This window comes from Patella vulgata, chromosome 9 (genome assembly GCF_932274485.2).
Source record: "Patella vulgata chromosome 9, xgPatVulg1.2, whole genome shotgun sequence".
Classification (NCBI taxonomy): Eukaryota; Metazoa; Mollusca; class Gastropoda; family Patellidae; genus Patella; species Patella vulgata.
This window is the reverse complement of record NC_065887.2, coordinates 2941239-2962255: the sequence shown is the minus strand read 5'-3', so window position 1 is coordinate 2962255 and position 21017 is coordinate 2941239. Positions and strand designations below refer to the sequence as shown.

General features: G+C 40.6%; 2 protein-coding genes across 2 annotated transcripts; both read left to right on the top strand.

Annotated features, from left to right (window-relative positions):
- The first annotated feature begins 2098 nt into the window (after positions 1–2098).
- On the top strand, positions 2099–8749 carry LOC126832333 (innexin unc-9). Its single transcript, XM_050563088.2, has 5 exons — positions 2099–2378; positions 4313–4424; positions 4725–5113; positions 5596–5693; positions 6092–8749. The coding sequence occupies exons 2-5, from the start codon at positions 4420–4422 to the stop codon at positions 6977–6979; spliced, it is 1380 nt and encodes a 459-aa protein (XP_050419045.1). The 5' UTR covers positions 2099–2378; positions 4313–4419; the 3' UTR covers positions 6980–8749.
- Positions 8750–12731: 3982 nt separating this feature from the next.
- LOC126832372 (innexin unc-9) lies at positions 12732–20386 on the top strand. Its single transcript, XM_050563124.2, has 5 exons — positions 12732–12895; positions 15891–15961; positions 17316–17710; positions 18387–18481; positions 18915–20386. Exons 2-5 carry the CDS (start codon positions 15957–15959, stop codon positions 19839–19841), a joined length of 1422 nt encoding a protein of 473 aa, XP_050419081.1. The 5' UTR covers positions 12732–12895; positions 15891–15956; the 3' UTR covers positions 19842–20386.
- The last annotated feature ends 631 nt before the right edge of the window (positions 20387–21017 follow it).

Genomic DNA, 21017 nt, shown 5'->3' with positions numbered 1-21017 from the left:
GGACAACGAGAGGTTAGTACCTACCCATTTCCCCCTTTTTCCATCCATCTCTTGCAAAATGCAATTTGGATCTCTCCAGCTTGAGGCACATATTGCGTTTCCGCCTATCTGTATTCGAATTCTATCTGATAATGATCTTTAACGTGTACGTCAATCAACGTGTGCACTCGTGGGTCTCTTTTTTTCCGTCCCATCTTTAACAAGTGAGAACTAGGCTTGACAACATCCGAATGTTCTTCACGGCGCACGCTGTGATCTGAACCTAAAGCATAATTCTAGTCAAGATGCCTATGGCTCACCACTCGACAACGTCACTGGTTGCTTTATCTTAGCTGTGGACATTATATGTCCCCCATGTAAAACTCAACTGTAACATATGGCATATTTATTTATGGTAAAAAAATATAGAACTAGTTTAGGGGACTCAGACACACCCCTCCCCTTCCCCTCAATCCAGCCCTGGCGCGACGAGTAACCAAATATCAAACAATTGTACACAAATCCCTTTGTGTACGACGACAACAACCACTCTCGTCGGGTATTTTTATTACCAACCAGAGCAGAAATTTCTACCTTGACATTTCTACCTTGACATTTCTATCTTGACTTGTGAGGGAAGGTACCTTCGGGGCTTAAAAAGGATGCTTTCGGTTGCAAGGAAAACAGAAGCGTTCCCCCCCCCCCTCGTGTGGGCATTGGCGTGGATATAAAAGAATCCTTGACAGTTGCAATATTCTTTACCTTCATATAGAGGTGAATAATACCATATCTTAGTCTCAAAATAACCAAAGTATTGTGTTGATGATACATTAACATATGTTAGTCTCAAAATAACCAAAGTATTGTGTTGATGATACATTAACCATATGTTAGTCTCAAAATAACCAAAGTATTGTGTTGATGAGATATTAACCATACGTTAGTCTCAAAATTGCCAAAGTATTGTGTTGACGGGGCATTAAACTCCATTCATTTTCACCGTGTCAGACGAGTTAGGTATAGACAGTTTAACATTATCGCTTATAGACGAGTGAAATATGTCACTTTATACATAATATTCAAATATACCACATCTGTTGAAAGTCCTTTATACCCAATACAATGGCCGGTCAGGTGTTTATAAATATTTACTTATTGTGCTTCATTTATTTTATATTATTTGGATATTTTCACCATTTTGTAAGTGAAATGAAACGTCCTACTGTTCTGCACCGACTTGGCTAATGAAGATGGGCATACGCCACACACTGTGCTATGATGAGGGAAATTTTGTCCGGACAGCGACACTACGGCTTACTCTTATATCGAATTCCATCTGTCAGGGAATTTTTTATGTGCACGCCAATGTGTACGCGGGGCCTCGGTTTTTCGTCCCATTCGAACGACTAGACAGCTGTCCTTGTCAGGCACTCCATCCTGCATCACTGACACAGGGGAACCACGCCGGAAAATCTGGATGAACTTTCTAGGCCAATGCAGGCCTTGTGTTGTACACCACTGACAAGGGGGAACCATGCCGTCAAATCCAGATGACCTTTCTCGGCCAACACCGAGATCGACCACGGGACCTCCAGGAGGTTAGCGAGTCAACGTCTTACTCATTCATTGAGGCACCGCGACTCACTGCTGTAAGACAGAATGTCTACATTTTTAATTATTGTTATTTGTCAAATGATGGCTATTTTTATAGTCGAATACTTTTGTTATGGTTTACAAACATCCAACCATATGCCTGGCAAGGGACGACATATAGTCGTTCGGATTGGACGAAAAACCGAGGCCCCGTGTACAAATTGGCGTGTAGGTAAAAGAACCTTTGACAATAGCACATGGCATGGCGTATGCCCAACATCATCAGCCCAGTCAAACCCCATATTTCAATTATTTGTCTTACAGTAAACAGATTATGATAATATTTGATAATCCAGACTAAACAAGAAATGTATCTTCAGTTATCATTCTAAACTCCGTAATACCCATAATCTATTGTATATATTAAAACTAGCATTACGTCATTGTGTATATTACGTCATCCGGGATAATCCGACTTTCTTAATAGACTGTATATGACCCCGACAAGCTGTTCGGTCTTTAGGCTATAAGTAGTCATAGCGATATGTGTAAGCGATAAACACTATACGACGAGAATAGTTTACCGATTTAATTGTTGCTGTTGATTGCGGTTTATTATTTAAATTTAAAACGTACAGGAGTATATACAACAATTTCGGTATCATTCCTAAATTCAAAACAGTTTCGGCATCTTGTCTAAATTCTAAACGTACAGGACCACCTGTAATCAACCGTTTCGACATCTTACCTGACTTTAAAACGTCCAGGAATACCTATAGATCAGCAGTTTTAAGGAAGCCACGAAGGTAAAGTTTAATTTTACATATTTAAGGTTTTGTGAATTATTCGTTGCTTGAATGAGAAGGAAATCATTGACTTTTAAAAGACATGAAAATGGGGTTTAACCTGCTACATTTTAATACTAATCAGGCTACTGAAGACGGGAATACACCGTACAGTGTGCTATGAGGGTAATTGTGATCGGAAATGAAATGAAATGAAATGGAGTTTAACGTCCTACTGTTCTGCTCCTAACCTGGGCTAATGAAGACGGGCATACGCCATACAGTGCGCTATGAGGGAAATTTTGCCCGGACAGCGGCACTACGGCCTACTCTTATATCGAATTCCAACTGCCAAGGGATCTTTTACGTGCACGCCAATGTGTACACGGGACCTCGGTTTTTCGTCCCATCCGAACGACTAGACAGCTTTCCTTGTCAGCCCCTCCGTCCTGCATCACTGACAAGGGAGAATCACGCCAATGCAGGGATCGAACACCCGACCTCCAGGCTAGCGAGCTAGCGTCTTACCCACTTAGCCACGTGATCCCCTAATTGTGATCGGACAACGGCGCTACGGACTACTCTTATTTTGAATTCTAACCGTCAAAGATCATTTTACGTGTACACCAACGTTACCCGGTATCATTCGTGCCATTTTACGTGTACACCAACGTTACCCGGGATCATTCGTGCCATTTAAACGACGAGACGCCGTTCCATAGCCGACCCTCCTTGCTGCACCACTGGGTATACCAAGCCTGTTTGATCAAAATAAATTAAAGGGTTTAATTGATTGGATTGGATGCAATATCAATTTTAATTAGTTACAACACCAGCTTTCTAGAATATTTTTTTTAAAATGCATTACGTGAGATTTAGATAAAAAGCTTGTTGTTCTTGCTATAATAGTTCAAACATGGACAATAAATACGGAATATATTGACAACTTCAAACAAATTACTTCGTTCTGGGCGTCATTGAGTCAACTGGCGTGGTTTCGATTTCTCGTTTGTACGTGACAGCAAGTAGGTTCGCCTGTCCAACCTCGTAGGTTTTCTCCAGGTCGTCTGGTTTCCTCCAACTGCTAAAGATCTCTATGTGAATTATTGAAATAAAATGGAACCATGTGTTAGGCCCGATATGACCTAGTTAGTGTCGAGTGAACGTTAAATCCCATTTATCTTTCTATCTATATCTAAGGCCGAACCAACTTAATTTATACCTTATTCGGGGCTTTATCAACGGGGGGATGAACGAATGGTTAGCACGTGCGGCTGTATCATAAGGTCTGGCATTGAGTCAACAGGCGTGGTTTCAAATCTCCGGTTGTACGTGGCAAGGAGTAGAGTCGCCTGTCCAACCTCGTGGGTTTTCTCCGGGTCCTCCGGTTTCCTCACACTGCTAAACACCCCTACGCTCAATCGAATTGTTAAAATTGAACCATGTGTTAGTCCCGAAATGACCTAGTTTGTGTCGAGTGGACGTTAAAGCCTACCCCTCTCTCTCTCTCTCTCTCTCTCTCTCTCTCGCGTTATCAATATATAAACCAACCAGTTCCTGTGTTTTGTTAAAATTTCAAATTTAAATATTTGGAGCTGAAAACTTTTGGGAAGAGCAACTGAGTACGTTTTTCAGTCACGTTTTTTTTATAAAGAATTTAGAGGCAGAATTTTTAAAAGGTATGGCCTAAACCTCTGACGTAATTGGCTTGACCCAAAACCAACTGAATAACTCAGTTTAATCCCACCATTGTTAGCCTACCGAAAGCATTTATAATATTCAGAAGGGTAATCGACTCGTGAAATAAATCATATTTAACCAAATCACGTAAACCAACCAATTCATGTTAATCCATTAATACCCATGACTAAGCTGTTACATATTAATATTGGTTTTCGTTTCCTTTTTCCGTTTTTCACGAAATATAATTCAGAATGTATTTATCTTTTGACCAGATGTATTAACAGGGTTTTGTGGACACGGAGATTTAAACCAAGGTTTCCAGCTGTATAAAGCTAAATAAACGTGTTTAACGGGGACGAAGTCAAGAGTAAAGACAAAAATGGGGTAAGTTAATGCGAGAGAGAGATAGAGGGAGAGAGAGAGAGAGAGAGAGAGAGGGAGAGTTGAACGCCCAGTCGACAGAAACTATGTCATTTCGGGACTATGACATAGCACATTGTATGTCTCATGCCCGTCTTCATTAACCCAGTCGGCGCAGGACAGTAGGACTTTTAACCCCAATTTTAGTGCACGGACTTCGCCAAGCCTTACTTCCTCTTTCATTCAAAGCAGTTTTTTTATGGACGCCGACTCCTTTCATTTTAATTTTTTCATAATTACACAAATTTTTTATTTCCACTTCAGGATCGAAGCGGCTGTGTACGCGTTATCTCAGTTGAATCTACGAAACAAAATACGTGATGACGACTTCGTTGACATCATGAATCACGTGGTCACCCCAGGAATCCTCCTATTGGCTGCTACAGCGACATATCTAACGCAATGGATGGGAGAACCTATACATTGCTGGACTCCAGCAGAATACAATGGTCATTTTCAGGATTATGTGGATAGTTTCTGTTGGATTACTGAGATGTATAATGTTCCAATGGACGAGGAGCTGCCGAAAATAGAAGAAGATAGAGACGAGAATCTGGTTGGTTTTTACAGATGGGTGTCAGTTTTACTTCTGCTTCAGGCGCTCATGTTCAAACTGCCTCATGTCCTGTGGATGTCATGGAAGGGAGTTTCAGGTATATCGACATTGATAAAATAGTTCTACTTCAACAAGATGCTGTTTTTGCCTTTTAGTACTTCACTAGCTGTTGATCCGGCGTAGCACGGGTATAACCATGATCCGGGGGTAGCTAAACTCCGAAACCGGAAGTGGTAGGCCATCACCACCAGGCCTATGTTACTCCCCGGCCCGAGTTACCCCTATACACCAAATTTCAGCCTCTGGACAGCTCTAGTGTAGCCACCAACCCTGAACAGATAGACGCACAAACAAACGACAATCACAAATATTAGTGTAGATAAAGATGTCTTCTGTGCAATTATTTGATTAATAGCTACGGGGATTAGGGGCGGGTGGGGTGAGTTCGAATTCCAGTGCGGGTGAACGAGAACGTGTTAAAGATAATGATAACGCCCGGGATCTGACAGAGGATGGGGTGTAACAATGAGTAATGTTATTGGGGAATTAAATCTTATACAAACAATTGTTATTAACTAGGTATGGATCCGGACAGAATTATCAAAATGGCTGAAGAGGGAGATATGGATGAACAGATATTATATGATGACGATGATGATGTTGAACCTATAGTTGAGGTAAGAATATGTCAGATACCGTAATAGTTGTACCTACTAACACGCTGGTCCAAATAGATTTCATATGTCAATTTGTTCTGAATCACGGGTTTCATTAAATGATTTAAACCCAGCTCGCACGTCATGCTACCTCTATGCTTCCCTGTACCAATTTTATGATGCAAGCGCATGTCAATCAAATTGGTGATTCTCAACTTCCGCAGTGTGTAGCCTCGATTATCATAAATAATATTGACGATAAGACATCCAGGGGACTACAATACGATGTGGAAATCTTTCATAGTGCACAGTGTGAAATATCCAAGGTTAACGGAACCTCCCTGCCAGCTAGCACATTCTGGATGATACTTTTGCTACCACGTGTCCATTATTAATAGTTATTATTCTATTTTAACTAGGGTGCAGGTAGCGTGGTGAAGCCTGTCCAAAAAGCACCCAAAGAACCAAAGGAGAGTAAGATCGAACCTTTAGTCCATTTTATTGACAGAAGATTGCGGTTTACAGCTCGGCGAAAAGAGGATAATCCTTGTAGCAAAGTGGACATCTTGAACAAATCCTCGGGCAGTTTCCTCACATATTTTTATCTAATCGTGAAATGTTTGTACCCCTTCATAATTATCTTACAGTTCGTACTGCTCTCCGAGTTCTTAAACATCAATTTCTTTACTTACGGTATCGATATAGCGGTTAAACAAACCGACTGGTCGTTCTGGGAAGACGAGGCGGTGTTTCCCCGGATCGCCATGTGCGACTTCAACATCCGTCAGTTACAGAATGTCCAAACGTTCACCGTTCAATGTGTGCTAGCTATGAATATGTTTATCGAGAAGATATACCTTCTTCTGTGGATCTGGATGTACTTTCTACTAGTTATAACCGTCATCGGGACCATCCAGTCTTTTCTTGACAAGATCTTATTCTCTAGACACCAGATATTTATAAAGAAATTCCTCTCCATTGGCCAGTACGTGGACCATTTCTGGCCACCGCGCAAACCGAAATATCAACCAGCGAGGGACAAAAAGTTCCAACGACCCAAAGAAATCTTCCAATATTTGTCTTCTAAGGAGAAGGATAGAATTGCCGCGTTAATTCAGCAGGATTCGTTTCAGCGCATGTTCATTGAAGATTATCTTCAAGCTGACGGCATCTTTATACTGAAGTGTATCCATAGAAACACAAGCAACATGGCCGTCATTGATATCATCTTCCGATTGTTGGAACATTTTATGGTAGAGAAGAGATTAGTACATGTTGATGACGACGATGATGATATTTATGTGTAGTATTATTAGACCTACCTTATATGGCATGTTTCCCCTTTATTATATTCATCAAAATGATAATATAAGACCCAATATGACATAATTTCACATCGAAATGAGAGGGAAAGCATTTAGTAAACTTACTCCATATTTGTAGGAGGACCACTATTAAATTTCACCATCTTCATACCGGGAAATTGTAGTTCGTCTATTTATAGCAATTATATTTGGTCTAGAATCGACGAAGAGGGGTTGAATTAACATTTTCTGCCAGGGATTGGTAAATATTCATGATTTAGAAACGCAGGGATAACAGAATTCACAGGTTGGTTACGGTGATATATAAGGCGAATATAATTACATGTTTTTAGTATGCTACTTCAATTTTGTTTGCAAAGCCGTGACCATTTGTTTCTCTGTCTGTAGTGAAAAGCATTCTGCCCAACGACAATTTGCGGAAACGTTGGAACCGGGCAAGGAGACCAGAATTAACACCGAAATCAACGGGGAAGTTAATGGTGATCTGCCTCAATTAAAGGTATAATGATGGTTGTCTCCCCTTTTACTAACAAACGCATACAATTCAATTATATTTTGTTGTTCTTTGGACCGACGCTTACTTATGTACGATCAACACGAAATTTGTTCCTTGGACAATGGCGCATCAATGTTTTGATATGACCATGGACCGTGTATAGATGGACAGACAACGTCCACGAAGCCTTTAGAATTCGGGGCCGCGGCAAAAATTAGACCGGACAATCGTGACTAAACAGTATTAAGTTTAAAAGCAAAGAAACAGAAATCAATTCATAATATTTTTATTTATCTTGCTACTCTTTTTTTTGCAACCCATACATAGATAGACTACTAACTGATGATTGGGGTGTAAATGTATCAACACATCGTCTTTGTTTACTTCGGACGCGCCCATGTGAATCCGAAAAAAAAATATCGGGTTTTCGTTAAAAATGAACCTACTAAAACACTCTTTTACTGCACAATTAATCATCATTCCGGATAGTATTATATTTGAACTTTATTTTCATAATTTTAAAATCCTGCATACATGCGGGAACTTGGAGTATTAAGCAAAACCAAAATGCTTACAAAAACTACGGAAATATTGAAATCGATCATTTCACAATTTTCAACTGCTGCATTTGGAAATTCCAAAGTTCTAAACTAGAGAAATTCGTCACTACCAGATAGGAATACTTATCGGGTTGAAAAAATTCCATGTAACTTTAAGAATAACGTATTTTCTAAGGAGGAATCCCGCAATGTCAAAAGTCACATCGCTTGATTTGCCGTTGCCATTGAGATCTCGTCGTGTCTCGCGCGAGCGGCAGAGAATTCAACAAACGGGACTCGTTGCCTGGCCATCTATATACGGTCCATGATATGACGACACGACTGCGATGACGTCATGCGCGGCGCCTGGTCCATATGGTCAGATGAATATTTCCTCAAGATCACGAGATGTAAACAGGGTAAAGGCACGTGGTTGTTGCCGAGGATTGTGGGCTAGGTTTAGGGTAAGATGTAGGGCTAGGTCTTGGGATACAGTTAGGGTTAGCGATAACTTTGTTTACATCATGTAATTATGAATTTGGCCTTGTTAAATAAATACATCTCACCTGATCCCTATAGTACGTCATTGTCAAAGAAACTATGACAAGTGAGTATCTGTTGTTCATTAGAAGATAGCACAGTTTAAATTGTTATTATATATTTTATATTCTTGTTTTTGTTAAATTTCTATTATATTATTTCCAGTAAATAAAACAAATGAAATGAAAGTGGTTTTACCCGTGTTAATAAAGATGGATATATGTAGTGCAGCATGCTGCGAGAAAAAGTTTGTCCGGATAATGGCATCGGTCCACACCCACCCAACTCTTCGTTAAAATTCCAACTGCCACAGCTTCTTTTATGTGTACACGGGTACTCGACCATTCGTCCCATTGCAAACGATTTATTTTATTAAATATTTCCAGATTGAACGTGCTAACAATGGAAATGAAATGGGGTTTAACGTCCTACTGTTCTGCCCCGACTGGGCTAATGAAGACGGCCATACGGCATACAATTATTAAGGGTGAAATCTTCTCCGGACTGCGGTGCTACGGTCTACTTGTATATCAAATTCCAACGGCCAAGGGATTTTTTTACGTGCACTTCAATGTGTACATGGGTCCTCGTTTTTTGTACAATACATTTTTCCTCACCAGTCCTTCTGTACAAGTGACAAGGGGAGAACCACGCCGGAAAATCTCGATAAACTTTCTCGGCCATTGCAAGGATCGAACACGGGACCTCCATGTTAACGAGACAAAGTTCCACTCATTGCTCCTGTTAGCAATGGAAACTAGGGACCTCAGATTTCCGTCCTATCCGAATAACTAGACACCTCTAGTTCTTACCAGTTCCTGACCACTGACAGGGACGGACCAGTCTGTTGAATTCAATATGTTCCCTTTTACACCAAATACGCTCCGTGGGTAATTTTGATTTTGACTCGAACTCCACTGGTAAACATCTATATTATGTGCATAGTGCCGACAGTTCGTCAGGAGATATCATAGGTTATGATGTTGGCTCTCCCTCTTCCTGAAATAATGACTTGTCTTTACACCCACCCCCCACCTCACCCCCCATACACACACAGTGTTAATCCACCCCTGGAAGCATGGAGCTCAAGGAGATATTATAGGCTATGATGTTTGCTTTTCCCCCTCCCCCCTCTTCACTTGGAATAATGACTTGACCCCCCCTCAAACCCCATACACACACAGTGCTAATTCGACCCCCTGAAGCATGGAGGTCTCTCTCTCTCTCTCTCCCTCTCTCTCTCTCTCTCTATCTCTCTCTCTCTCTCTCTCTCTCTTGGACGAAACCCGGGTCAGAGAGAAATGGGGTTTAACGTCCACTCGACACAAACTAGGTCATTTCAATAATTCGCTTGCGCGTAGGGGTCTTTAGCAGTGGGAGGAAACCGGAGGACCCGGAGAAAACCCACGAGGTTCGACAGGCGACCCTACTCCTTGCCACGTACAACCGGGGATTCGAAATCACGCCAGTTGACTCAATGACAGACTTTATGGTACAGCGCGCACGTGCTAACCATTCAGCCACCCAACCCCCCAGAAACCCGGGTCATCAATGCCATTACACGTATTGGATATAACCTCGAGTTTTTGTCCTACCCGAAAGACTAGACTATGTTCCTGAAACGGAGAATTCCGAGTAAGGAACGATTTGAATTAACACCGGGATTGAAATCGGGTCTGTCTGGTAAATGAGAAGGCTCCATACACACAGTACCGCCGTGACTCGTTCAGAACACCAATATCACCGATCGTTATATTTCATTAATCCAATATAACGGTATAAAGGTAATGACCCATATTATTAGGTGCTGACATGTATAGACATCTATATAATATTATATTGTTGTAGACCCTATTATATATTTTTATTCCCTATTTTATTTGTCGATCAGAACGTGTTATAACAACATTCTACACAACACTGTAAAAACAAGAAATGTTATCCAGTACGAACGTATACAAAAGGCGCAAATCTCTCGCATATTAAACATGTATAATGAAATGTAGTATGTTTTAACGTTCGAGTGTTCGTACTTACAAACTGGGCCAATGAAATGACCTGAACCCTAGACGTCTTATCCAGTAAACCAGCGCCTTCAGTACTAAACCATCGTAATTTCCCATTAAAGAAAATGAAATGAAATGGGGTTTAACGTCCTACTGTTCTGCTCCGCTGGGAAAATGAAGACGGTTAAACGCCATCCGAAAACAAGACAGCTGTCCTTGTCAGGCCCTCCGTCCTGCACCATTGACAAGGGGAAACCATGCTGAAAATTCCCTATGAACTTGATCGGCCAATGCAGGAATTGAGCCAGTGTCTATTTTAGCAACCGTGGTTCCCCATTAAAGAATGAGCTCAAGTGACATTTTACTTCCCGAACGTCTTGCATCATGATATAATATCTGTCTATGATATAGTCAGATTGGAGAGGAATGATTGAAACTAGTTTTTGCTTTCATAGCACATGGACAGTCTCTGGTAGTCATATGAGATATTTTTAATCCGCTGCAAACTGCATCAATATGCAGGTTGACAAACAGACACAAAACTAGTTGACCGACATTTTAATTCCTGCATCGAATATTTTAGTCAAAAACACTAATTTACTAAAGTATTTACTCCGCTGTGATTTAATGAAATTTGAGATGTTAATTTAGTCTTTGAGTGTATAAAAGAGGTAAAACGGATCAGAATGTAGTATATTACGTTTTGAATATGGCGGCTATCCACGGCAGAGATCCATTCTCATAGTAGATAGTCCTCTGTCTGCAGAACTTACCCAGTCATACAGTGATAACAAGCAATAAGAGACAGCGAGAAAGAGAGAGAGAGAGAGAGAGAGAGAGATGGGGTTTAACGTCCACTCGACACATATTAGGTCATTGCGGGACTCTCACATGGTTTAATTTTATTTCAATAATTCGCTTGCGCGTAGGGGTCTTTAGCAGGGGGTGGAATCCGGAGGACCCGGAGAAAACCCACGAGGTTGGACAGGCGACCCTACTCCTTGCCACGTACAACCGGGGATTCGAAACCACGCCAGTTGACTCAATGACAGACTTTATGGTACAGCGCGCACGTGCTAACCATTCAGATCCCCCCCCCCCCGGTATAATAAGACCGTGGAAGTACAACTATAGGTAGATTCCTAACGTATCCTAAAACACGTTTGGATAAAGTTAGATCTTTTTGGTAAGGCCAACTTCAAGTTTGGTCAAAGGTCACGAGATGTAAACAGGGCTAGCGTTAATACAAACCCTGACCCTAACGCTGGACCTAACCCCAATGCCTACCCTAACCCTAACCTACAACCAGTAAATTAGATTAAATAAGACCAGTCTTCACCCTAACAAACCATATATCAAATCCTAGCCCTAACCATTATTAAATAAAATCAACTAGATATAAGAATCCCTAGCCCTAACCCGGTGACAGTGGAACAAACAGATTGAAGAAAATCCAATTCTTCGTAGGAAACACACTAATGTGGCTCTCTCCCGAGAGCCTCAAATTTATTCTTTTTTTCTTCAGAAACAAAAATACCAGAATACCAAAGGCACCATCCAAGGAAGACCATCAGCGCCACCAACATAAAAAAAACAGTGAACCCACCTTTGTATATAAATCTAATGTATTATATGTATTTTTAATTAATTAAACTAGGAAATATCACGAACTAATTTTTCATCATCCTAGGTCAGTGCTTATGTGGAGACGTAACCTCTCCCCGAAATTCTTAAACATAACCTACGACCTCGCCAACAATCACGTGCATTAGCCTTATAATATACATCTCAGCGACCTTGACGGAAATTGAGCTGGCCTTAACAAATAGATTTGGCCTTGCACATTGGACTTTCCCATCACCCATTTCAACTCCTTATCCAATCGCGTTTTAGGATACGTTTATTGATCTACCTATATTTGTACTTGCACGGTTATTATACCGTAGTGACCGAATTAACACACACATTTTTATTGTGTATTACGGATAAATTAATATGATATACAATGCGTATAAGACGCTTGAACAGGTAGCCCATTGAATAGCCGAAATAACTATAGGATAATGTATACTGAATAGATGATCCTCTATTGAAATAACTACGATTGCCTATTGAAAAAGAATACTATTCACAAACAATCACTACACAATTCATGAATTGATTCACCTCGAACCACATCGTATGTTTTTTTCTTAAAAAGTTATAATATGCGTTATAGATAACGCGTGGAACCCAATCTGTTATGACGTGATTCTTTAAGGATATACGGCGTTTGTCGAGATTCTTGTAGGTCTAATATATAATAATTTAAAAACAGGTAAGATTGTTTTTATTATATACCGTTCTATTCTAGACATAATATTATATTAAAGATACATTATGTGAAATTAAATGAAATGGGGTTTAACGTCCTACTGTTCTACTCCGAACTGGGCTAATGAAAACGGGCATACGCCATACAGTGTGCTATATAGCCTACTCTTATATCGAATTCCAACTGTCAATGGATCTTTTACGTGCACGCCAATGTGTACAGGCCAATGTGTACACCCCCGATACATTATGTACAATTTAGATAAAGAGCTGACCATTCTTGCTATAATAGCTCAAAAATAGAAAATGTAAAATAAAAATATTGAAAATTTCATTCAAATTACTTTATTCTGAGCCAAGTTATCACTATTTGTAGTTTTGACAAGACGTGTGCATAGTGGTAAGCAGGGCACTGGTATATTCGAGATTTAGCCTCGATTTCCCACTTTTGAATTAAATTTTTGAAATGGTGAGCCGTACTAATCTAGAGTATCCTATGCCATCTAGAGTTGATTATGGTCTGGATAAGTTAATTAATGTCTAATTAATAATTTAGATACCATTAAAGGCCTAAAGAAAGACCTGCAATAGGCGGATTTAGCTCTTGCATAATGTATGTTTAATTAGAAAAATTAATGCGTTGTCAATATTCGTCATGTCTACCACACTGTTCTTAGTTAGGGACGCGTGGAAGCCACGGTGGCTCAGTGAGTAAGACCGTGACTCGCTAAACTGAGGGACCCGTTTTCGATTCCTGCCTTGGCCGAGAAAGTTCTTCGGGGTTTTCCGGCGAGGTTCCGCCCAGTCTATGGTGCAGGAACAACTGATAGTCGTTCGGATGGGGGGAAAACCGAAGTCCCTGTAGCCATTGGCGGTGCACATAAAAGAACCCTTGGGTGGGAATTCGATATAGGAATAGGCCGTAGCGCTGCGGTCCGGGCAAAGTATCCCTCATAGCGTATTGTATGCAGAGGCGTAGCCGTGAAATATATATTGGTGGGGGGGGTCCCAACCCTAACCCCTAACCTACATGCGATTCACTCTGATAAGTGGCAGAAAAAAAAATAACTAGATACAATTTTATGGGCCCCCCCCCCCCATGTGTGACGCCCATGATTGTATGACGTATACCCAGTCGGAGCAGAACAGTAGGACGTCAACCCCATTCCATTTCATTTATTTGGGAACACAGTGAGAATAGGGGTTAACAAAAAATATCTTCGGGATTTTTCCGGTCCAGCTTCTAATGCCAGGGACTTCTAATGAGCATTGTGAACATACAGATAGGTAAAATATTATTCAACATTCTGTACATATAGATAGACAGTAATATATTAAACATACATTATGCAAGAGCTAAATCTGCCCATTGCAGATCTTTCTTTAGGCCTGAAATGTTGATGTCATCGCTAGGCTGCGATATTTTCTGGATTAGAATCCTATTTTCTGCTTAGCGCTCATTGATAATTAAATCAAAAACTGGATAATCGAAACTATTATCTAATCTCCCATAATGTATCTTTAATTAGTAACATTTGGGGTGATCATATAATATCTTCAGGAATTTTCAAGCCCGGTTTAGGGACTGGCCTGTTGGACAAAGACACTGTGTTTAGTCCTTCATATTGGTAGTGTACATAAAAGATCTCTTGACAGTTGGGTGGAATTCTCCGCTTGCCATGCAGCAATATAAGAGATTTATATATTCTTAACCCAGTGTTTCCTTTATTCTTAACTCAATCTGATTAAAATACAAATCTATATTTCGTTTCGTTTTTTTATATACTTTCGATGGCCTACACTACAAGTAGGAAAGACAAGTAAAACGAAATTCTGAACTATAAAAAACGAAACGAAATAGGATCTGTGTTTTAATGAGATTGGTGTTTACTGTATTATTGGAATATATTTTCATGTTTATATCCACCCGTTCCAATATTATGTCCACATGATGGAGGTCATAAATTTACCGTACGGTAAAAACGGGATGCCGTTTACCCGCTTCTAGGCCGATTTATATTTCGTTGTTATTATCCGCTTCTAGGTGGTAATAATATTGGAACGGGTGTTATATCCGAATTAAGGGACCCTGAAAACGTATATTTCAGTATATTGAACGCATAGTTTAGAATTTGAGGGGGGGATACCCAAGCTCATTGGGTTCAGCGGGTCAAATTCTTATAAAAAACACCTTCAAATCGAGGTCCCCGTGAATTTGTCACCAATGTTACCCAAATAAATTTCCCCAAGGATGGCATTATCCGGATTCTGAATCTACACATAGTGTAGATAACAAACCTCATCTTTCAACCCTCCGTGTTTCCAGATAAGAGATGGTCCTATATAATTGAACGCAGCAAAGCCCAACGCGAATCGCATCGGATATCAGTAAGCAAAATTGACAATATTTTTCATCAAAACAACGATTGATTATTGTTATTTATAATATTTCTGCCACATCCAACTACAATTAAGCATTATAATCCTACTTGAAACTGGTATAAATCATCGTATTTAACATCGAGGCGTGAAGCCGTTACTAGGAACGCCAGTTTTAAACGGGAGATGTATGACGATGTATGTCGGATAAAAACAACGCTTCTTTAATTTAAACGCGAATATTTGGAGTTAGGCGATAGTTGTGCCACTACATTGGCCTCTGTAAGTTTAATTAGTCATAATAGTATAAAATTACCTTATTTTTAAGATGTTACATGCATTAATAAAGAAATTGAGTTTGCCACTTGGAACTAAAGCCACAGAATCGTAGCTAAAAACAAGCACATCAGTATATTTCAACGTTTTTAGCTACGTTCTCGTAGCTACACATATTGAAGATATATAATCCATCAAAACACCTTAGTTGGTCAATAATACCAGGTTTGTCGACCTACTCGAGCTGTTACAGACAGTTCCCCGACCTTTGAAACCAGGGTAAATTGCATCCTTAAACAGAGCTGTTATATCAGGCTATATTCTCGCTGTTTTTTTCCTTACAGAATGACGTCATGAAATAAACACCCACAAACCTAAAGCAGCAACAAGAATCCTAAACAGAAATAAAAATGTCGTAAGTTAATGTTTGTCTTACAATGAATTAAAAGCCGTTGTCGTGGTAACTGGAATCCCAAATAGAATGACCCGGGTATAAATCCCGACGTCGACTGAGCAGACCCGTAGTATTTGTCAGCGGTGACGTCAGCAAGACTGACAAGGAGGGCGTGTCTCATGATACAATGCCTTGTGAACAATGGGTTGCACGTAAAAGAACCCCTGGTAGATGAAAATGGAAGAATAGTAACCAAAAAGGACGTTGTCCGGGAAGACTTTGATTATAAGAAAGGCTTTTCGTTTCTTACAGCCCTCTTGAATGATCAATTTATAGGGAAGGGTTGGGTCATAGCTGCCCAGAAAATATTTCTGGATCACCTGATACTGCATTGCTATGGAAACGACAATCACTTCGAATACATTTTATTCTCTTTGTCAAGGGAGCCACGAAGGCTCAGTGAGTACGACGTTGGCTCAAGACAAAAGAAATGGCAAAGGCAAACGTATAGTCGTTCGGATCGGATGAAGAACTGATGTCGTGTGTATACATTGGCGTGCACTTAAAATACCCCTTGCATTAAGTTCGATATAATAGTAGGCCGTAGCGTTGCTGTCCAGGAGTATGCCCGTCTGCATGATTCCAGTCGGAGCAGAACAATAGGACGCATAGGCGTACGAGCCAGGGGGGTAGCAAAATAAAGTGTTCGAAATAAAACACTAATTTTACTTTTCTTTTAATTGAATTTGAATACCACGTTTTTGTATTGAAATGACTATGGATTAAAACATTTTGTCTGGGGCCACTCTACTTTGTGTGACATTTTTCGGGCATTGATTATTATTTGTGAATGCTGTTGCAACAGCCTAGCGTGGGATTTCGGTCCGACTTTTGGAGTTGCTTAACACACGGGCTAGAGAAGCAGAAAAACGTATTTGCGGTAGTTTAATTTTTAGAATTATCTCCGGGAAGGCGAGGCTCCCATACCCCGAGACGATTGGTTGTTTGGGATTCAGGTCAGCCACCAAAGGTAGGCTATATTGGAGTTGGACCGAGTTGAAGTTCCTGTATGCAAGGGCTGAAATAGCGTTTGCGGCAGTTAAATTTTCAAAATAGTCTCCATGGACTGAAGACGATTGCTTTATTCTGTATTCAGGGCTGGAGTAGCAGGAAAACGCGTTTGCAGCCGTCAAATTCTCCAAAATTTTGTAGTGGGTGGGTGGGGGGCTACACGGTAAGCTCGGTTCCTCTGCTCTCGCAGAAGACCGGCATCTGTAACCCGAAATTTCCCCCCCCCCCAACTCTCATCGAGCCCGTTCGCCTACGGTAGGACGTTAACCCCCCGTTTTATTTTATTCTCTTTATCTAATTCTAGGATCGAAGCAGCAGTCATAGCTTTAGCTCAGTTCGATTTTGGGGGCAAAATACGTGATGACGATTATATTGACGTCATGAATCACCTGGTTACACCTGGACTTCTGCTATTGGCGGCCACAGCGACGTATCTGAAACAGCTGCTGGGAGATCCGATTCATTGCTGGGTACCTGCCGAGTATAAAGACAGAGACAATTTTTTGAATTATATCGAGGGTTACTGTTGGATCACCCCGATGTATAATGTGCCTATGGAGAGAGAGATACCACAACTAGAGGAGGAGAGAAATGACTATACTATGGGTTTTTATAGATGGGTTTCCGTCTGTTTACTCCTGCAAGCCCTCTCCTTTAAACTACCTCACGTTCTTTGGAAAACATGGAAAGGGTTTTCAGGCAAGTCCTTTCTTTTAGATTTTGATGGTTAGTGAGGAAAGAAATGATATGAGGGTTAAACTTCAAACGCCGTGTTCTATGGGTGATATTTACATTTTGCCCAGACAGCGGCACTACGACCTGCTCTTATTAGCGGCATTACAGTTTCTGGCTGTCGATGGGATCTCCTACGTGCAGTGAGTAGCATAAACGAGACTTTTTTTTCGTCCAAACAGAACGCTTATGTTTGCACTCTTCAAGCCCTTCCTCCTGCTCCTCTTAAAAGGCATGGGGGATGTGGGTGGAGGGGTTGGGGGTGAGCAGACTGGAATACCAACAATTTTCGATCAACACCACTTGCGAGAAAATGAAATTGTTAATTGTTTTGATGGGCAATCCTTTTGGGGATATTTTTCTCTTAAAGTCCTTCATCCTGCTCCGCTTTTAAGGAAAGGGGATTTGGGTGGATATCCATTTGGGGACATTTTTTGCTCTGGGACAAACTACATATTTTAGTGTGGGTATATTGTCCTTCAGTTTAAAACGTGCCGATCAACCTAGGTGGTTGATTTTGCACAAACGACTCCACCAATCCAATCAACCTAAGTGGTTTGATTTTGCTGATCAGTCCGATCAACCTACATCGCATGGTCTTGATTTTTTACTCAAAATGTTTTCTTTGTTTGTCCTCTTAAAGGTATGGATCCGGATAGAATTATCAAAATGGCGGCCGACGGAGACATGGAAGAACAGGAAGAAGATGAAGATGGCGGAAGGAATAAAGAAATGAGGGTAAATTCACGGTTTGATCGTCCTACAAGGGCGTTTCATTGGTCAATAGCGCACGAAGTATTGCAAAAAATGGCAGACAAGATATGGTCATTCTACAGATCATATCCAAAATTTAAATAATTACAAATTGACAAAATTATGGATAAGTGGGATTGACTAAAACAATAGCTCTTGTCGGCGATTAGCAAGAACTTTTTGTCACATTTTTAATCACCCATAATTTTGGCAATCACCGACAAGAGCTTTTGTTTTCTCTCCTTCCATTGACATATTTTTGTTTCTTGATTTACAGTCAGTTTTCATACCACGTGAATGTACAGTTGTCTGTATTAACTTGAGACATACCACCACTTCCCAAAGAACTGGGAAATGACGTGTTATGTTTTTTAATTGAAAAAATTGACGCAGCGCGTGTTTACGGTCTATATTTCAGGAAGGTGATGCAGATGGCGCTAATAATGAGCGGAAAGCTAAGGAGAAGGAGAAAAAGAAAACGGGAAATAAAAAGATTGGACCCCTGGCGGCTTTTATTGACCGGCGTTTGATAACCACCTTCCGTAGAAAAAAACGCGGAGGAATTTGTGCCAAGCTCAACATCTTCAGTAAATCGTCGGGGTATTTTCTAACCGTATTCTTCTTAATAGTTAAACTTCTGTACGCTGTGGTTATCGTGGCGCAGTTCCTCGTCCTTTCCAAATTCTTAAACATTAACTTCTTTCAATATGGCGTTACGGCGGCCATTAAGCAGACGGACTGGACCAGGTGGGAAGATGATGAGGTGTTTCCACGTATCGCTTTGTGTGATTTTCACATCCGACAACTACAGAACATTCAAACGTTCACTGTCCAGTGCGTGCTGTCTGTAAATATGTTCATTGAGAAGATATTCATGATTCAGTGGGCGTGGTTCTTGTTTATGTTGCTGTTGACGGCTGTTGGAATATTCAGGTCGTTCGTTGATAAACTCTCTCGCTATCGACGCATCCTTTTTATAAAGAAGCATTTAACAATCGGACAAGATGTTGCTGAGTTCTGGCCTCCACCGAGGGCCTTCACTCCATCCACGTCTCTTGATAAAAACCGATCCCCCAGGGATATTTTCAGGAATCTATCTGATAAACAGAGGAGTCACGTGACGCGATTGATCGGGAACGAATCCTTCCAGAGAAAGTTCGTCCGCGAATATCTACAAGCAGACGGTGTATTTATATTAAAGTGTATCCATAACAACACGAGCAACATGGTGCTTATGGATATTCTGTTCCGGTTAGTCGAACATTACATGGTGGAACAAGAACTTGTTCGCGAGCAAGATGGCGACGGTGATGACTATTTAAGGCTTGGAAGCGCGACCTTGTAGCAAAGTTACAACACGTAACATTTGTGTTTTGAAGCGGTATGAAATGAGAAGGAAGTTTAAATGGGTTAAAGACATATTTCCTCTGGTAATGAAGGGGACGAGGGCATAGATTTACCAAAAAAATGGGGTGCCATAGATTTACCGAAAACAGCTTCAATGATCCAAAAAAAGACCTTTATTGTGTTTAAAACTGCAGTTTTTCATATTTTTGGTGTTTATTTTTTTATGTAGGAATCTTTTGTGGTTATAAAGATTCAGACCATCGGAATCATCAATCTTTACACCATGAAATGTCATGGATTTAATATTGAGAGAATATTTAATCTGACTTCATAATCACTAGGATGATAATAAGAGTTGTCTTTCTTACTTTTATCTCCCATTTACTACCGTGTTTATTTATTAGACCTATTACAAAAGAGTAAAGTTCATGGCAATATTAATCATTTATAGACCCTAAAGTTTACTAAATGTCATTGTGCTTAATAACGATAAGAGAATCTTTATCGAAACGTCGTGTTTGTGTAATAAACCAGTGATTGTTGTCCCATACATCTGTGTCAGTTTTCTTATGTTTCCAATTGCTAAATGCCACTAAAGGATTAATATTAATCATCTATGCAAGAAAAATCCCCATCAAAATGTTTTAAGCAAATATTTATAGTTTAGTTTTCTTTATTAACGCTAGTCACAACATGAACCGAAAAGCATAGGGTCCCTAATGGGCCCCGGGCAGGTTCCCACCGTTCCCAGCGTTAAGATGGCTCTGAGTGCAAGCCCATCCCGGCAATATTGGCCAGCTCTGCGAATCGGCTATGTGCATTGATTTGTTGAAAGGAAGGACGGATGATTAAAATGATTAGTTTTGTGTAATGTTCTGTTGCGCAACATTTCTGTCATTCTGGTTAGCCACGGGGGCTCAGTGCGGAAAACGTTGGATCGCTAACCTGAGGTCCCGTGTTCGATCCCTGTGTTGGCCGAGAAAGTTCATCAGGATTTCCCCCGGCGTGGTTCCCCCTTGTCAGTGGTGCAGGACAGGGGATGTGGCAAGGGACGCCGTATAGTCGTTCAGATAGGACGAAAACCCGAGGTCATTGGCGTGCAAGTAAAAGATCCCTTAACAGTTGAAATTCGATATAAGAGTAGGCCGTAGTGCCGCTATCCGAGAAAAATTTC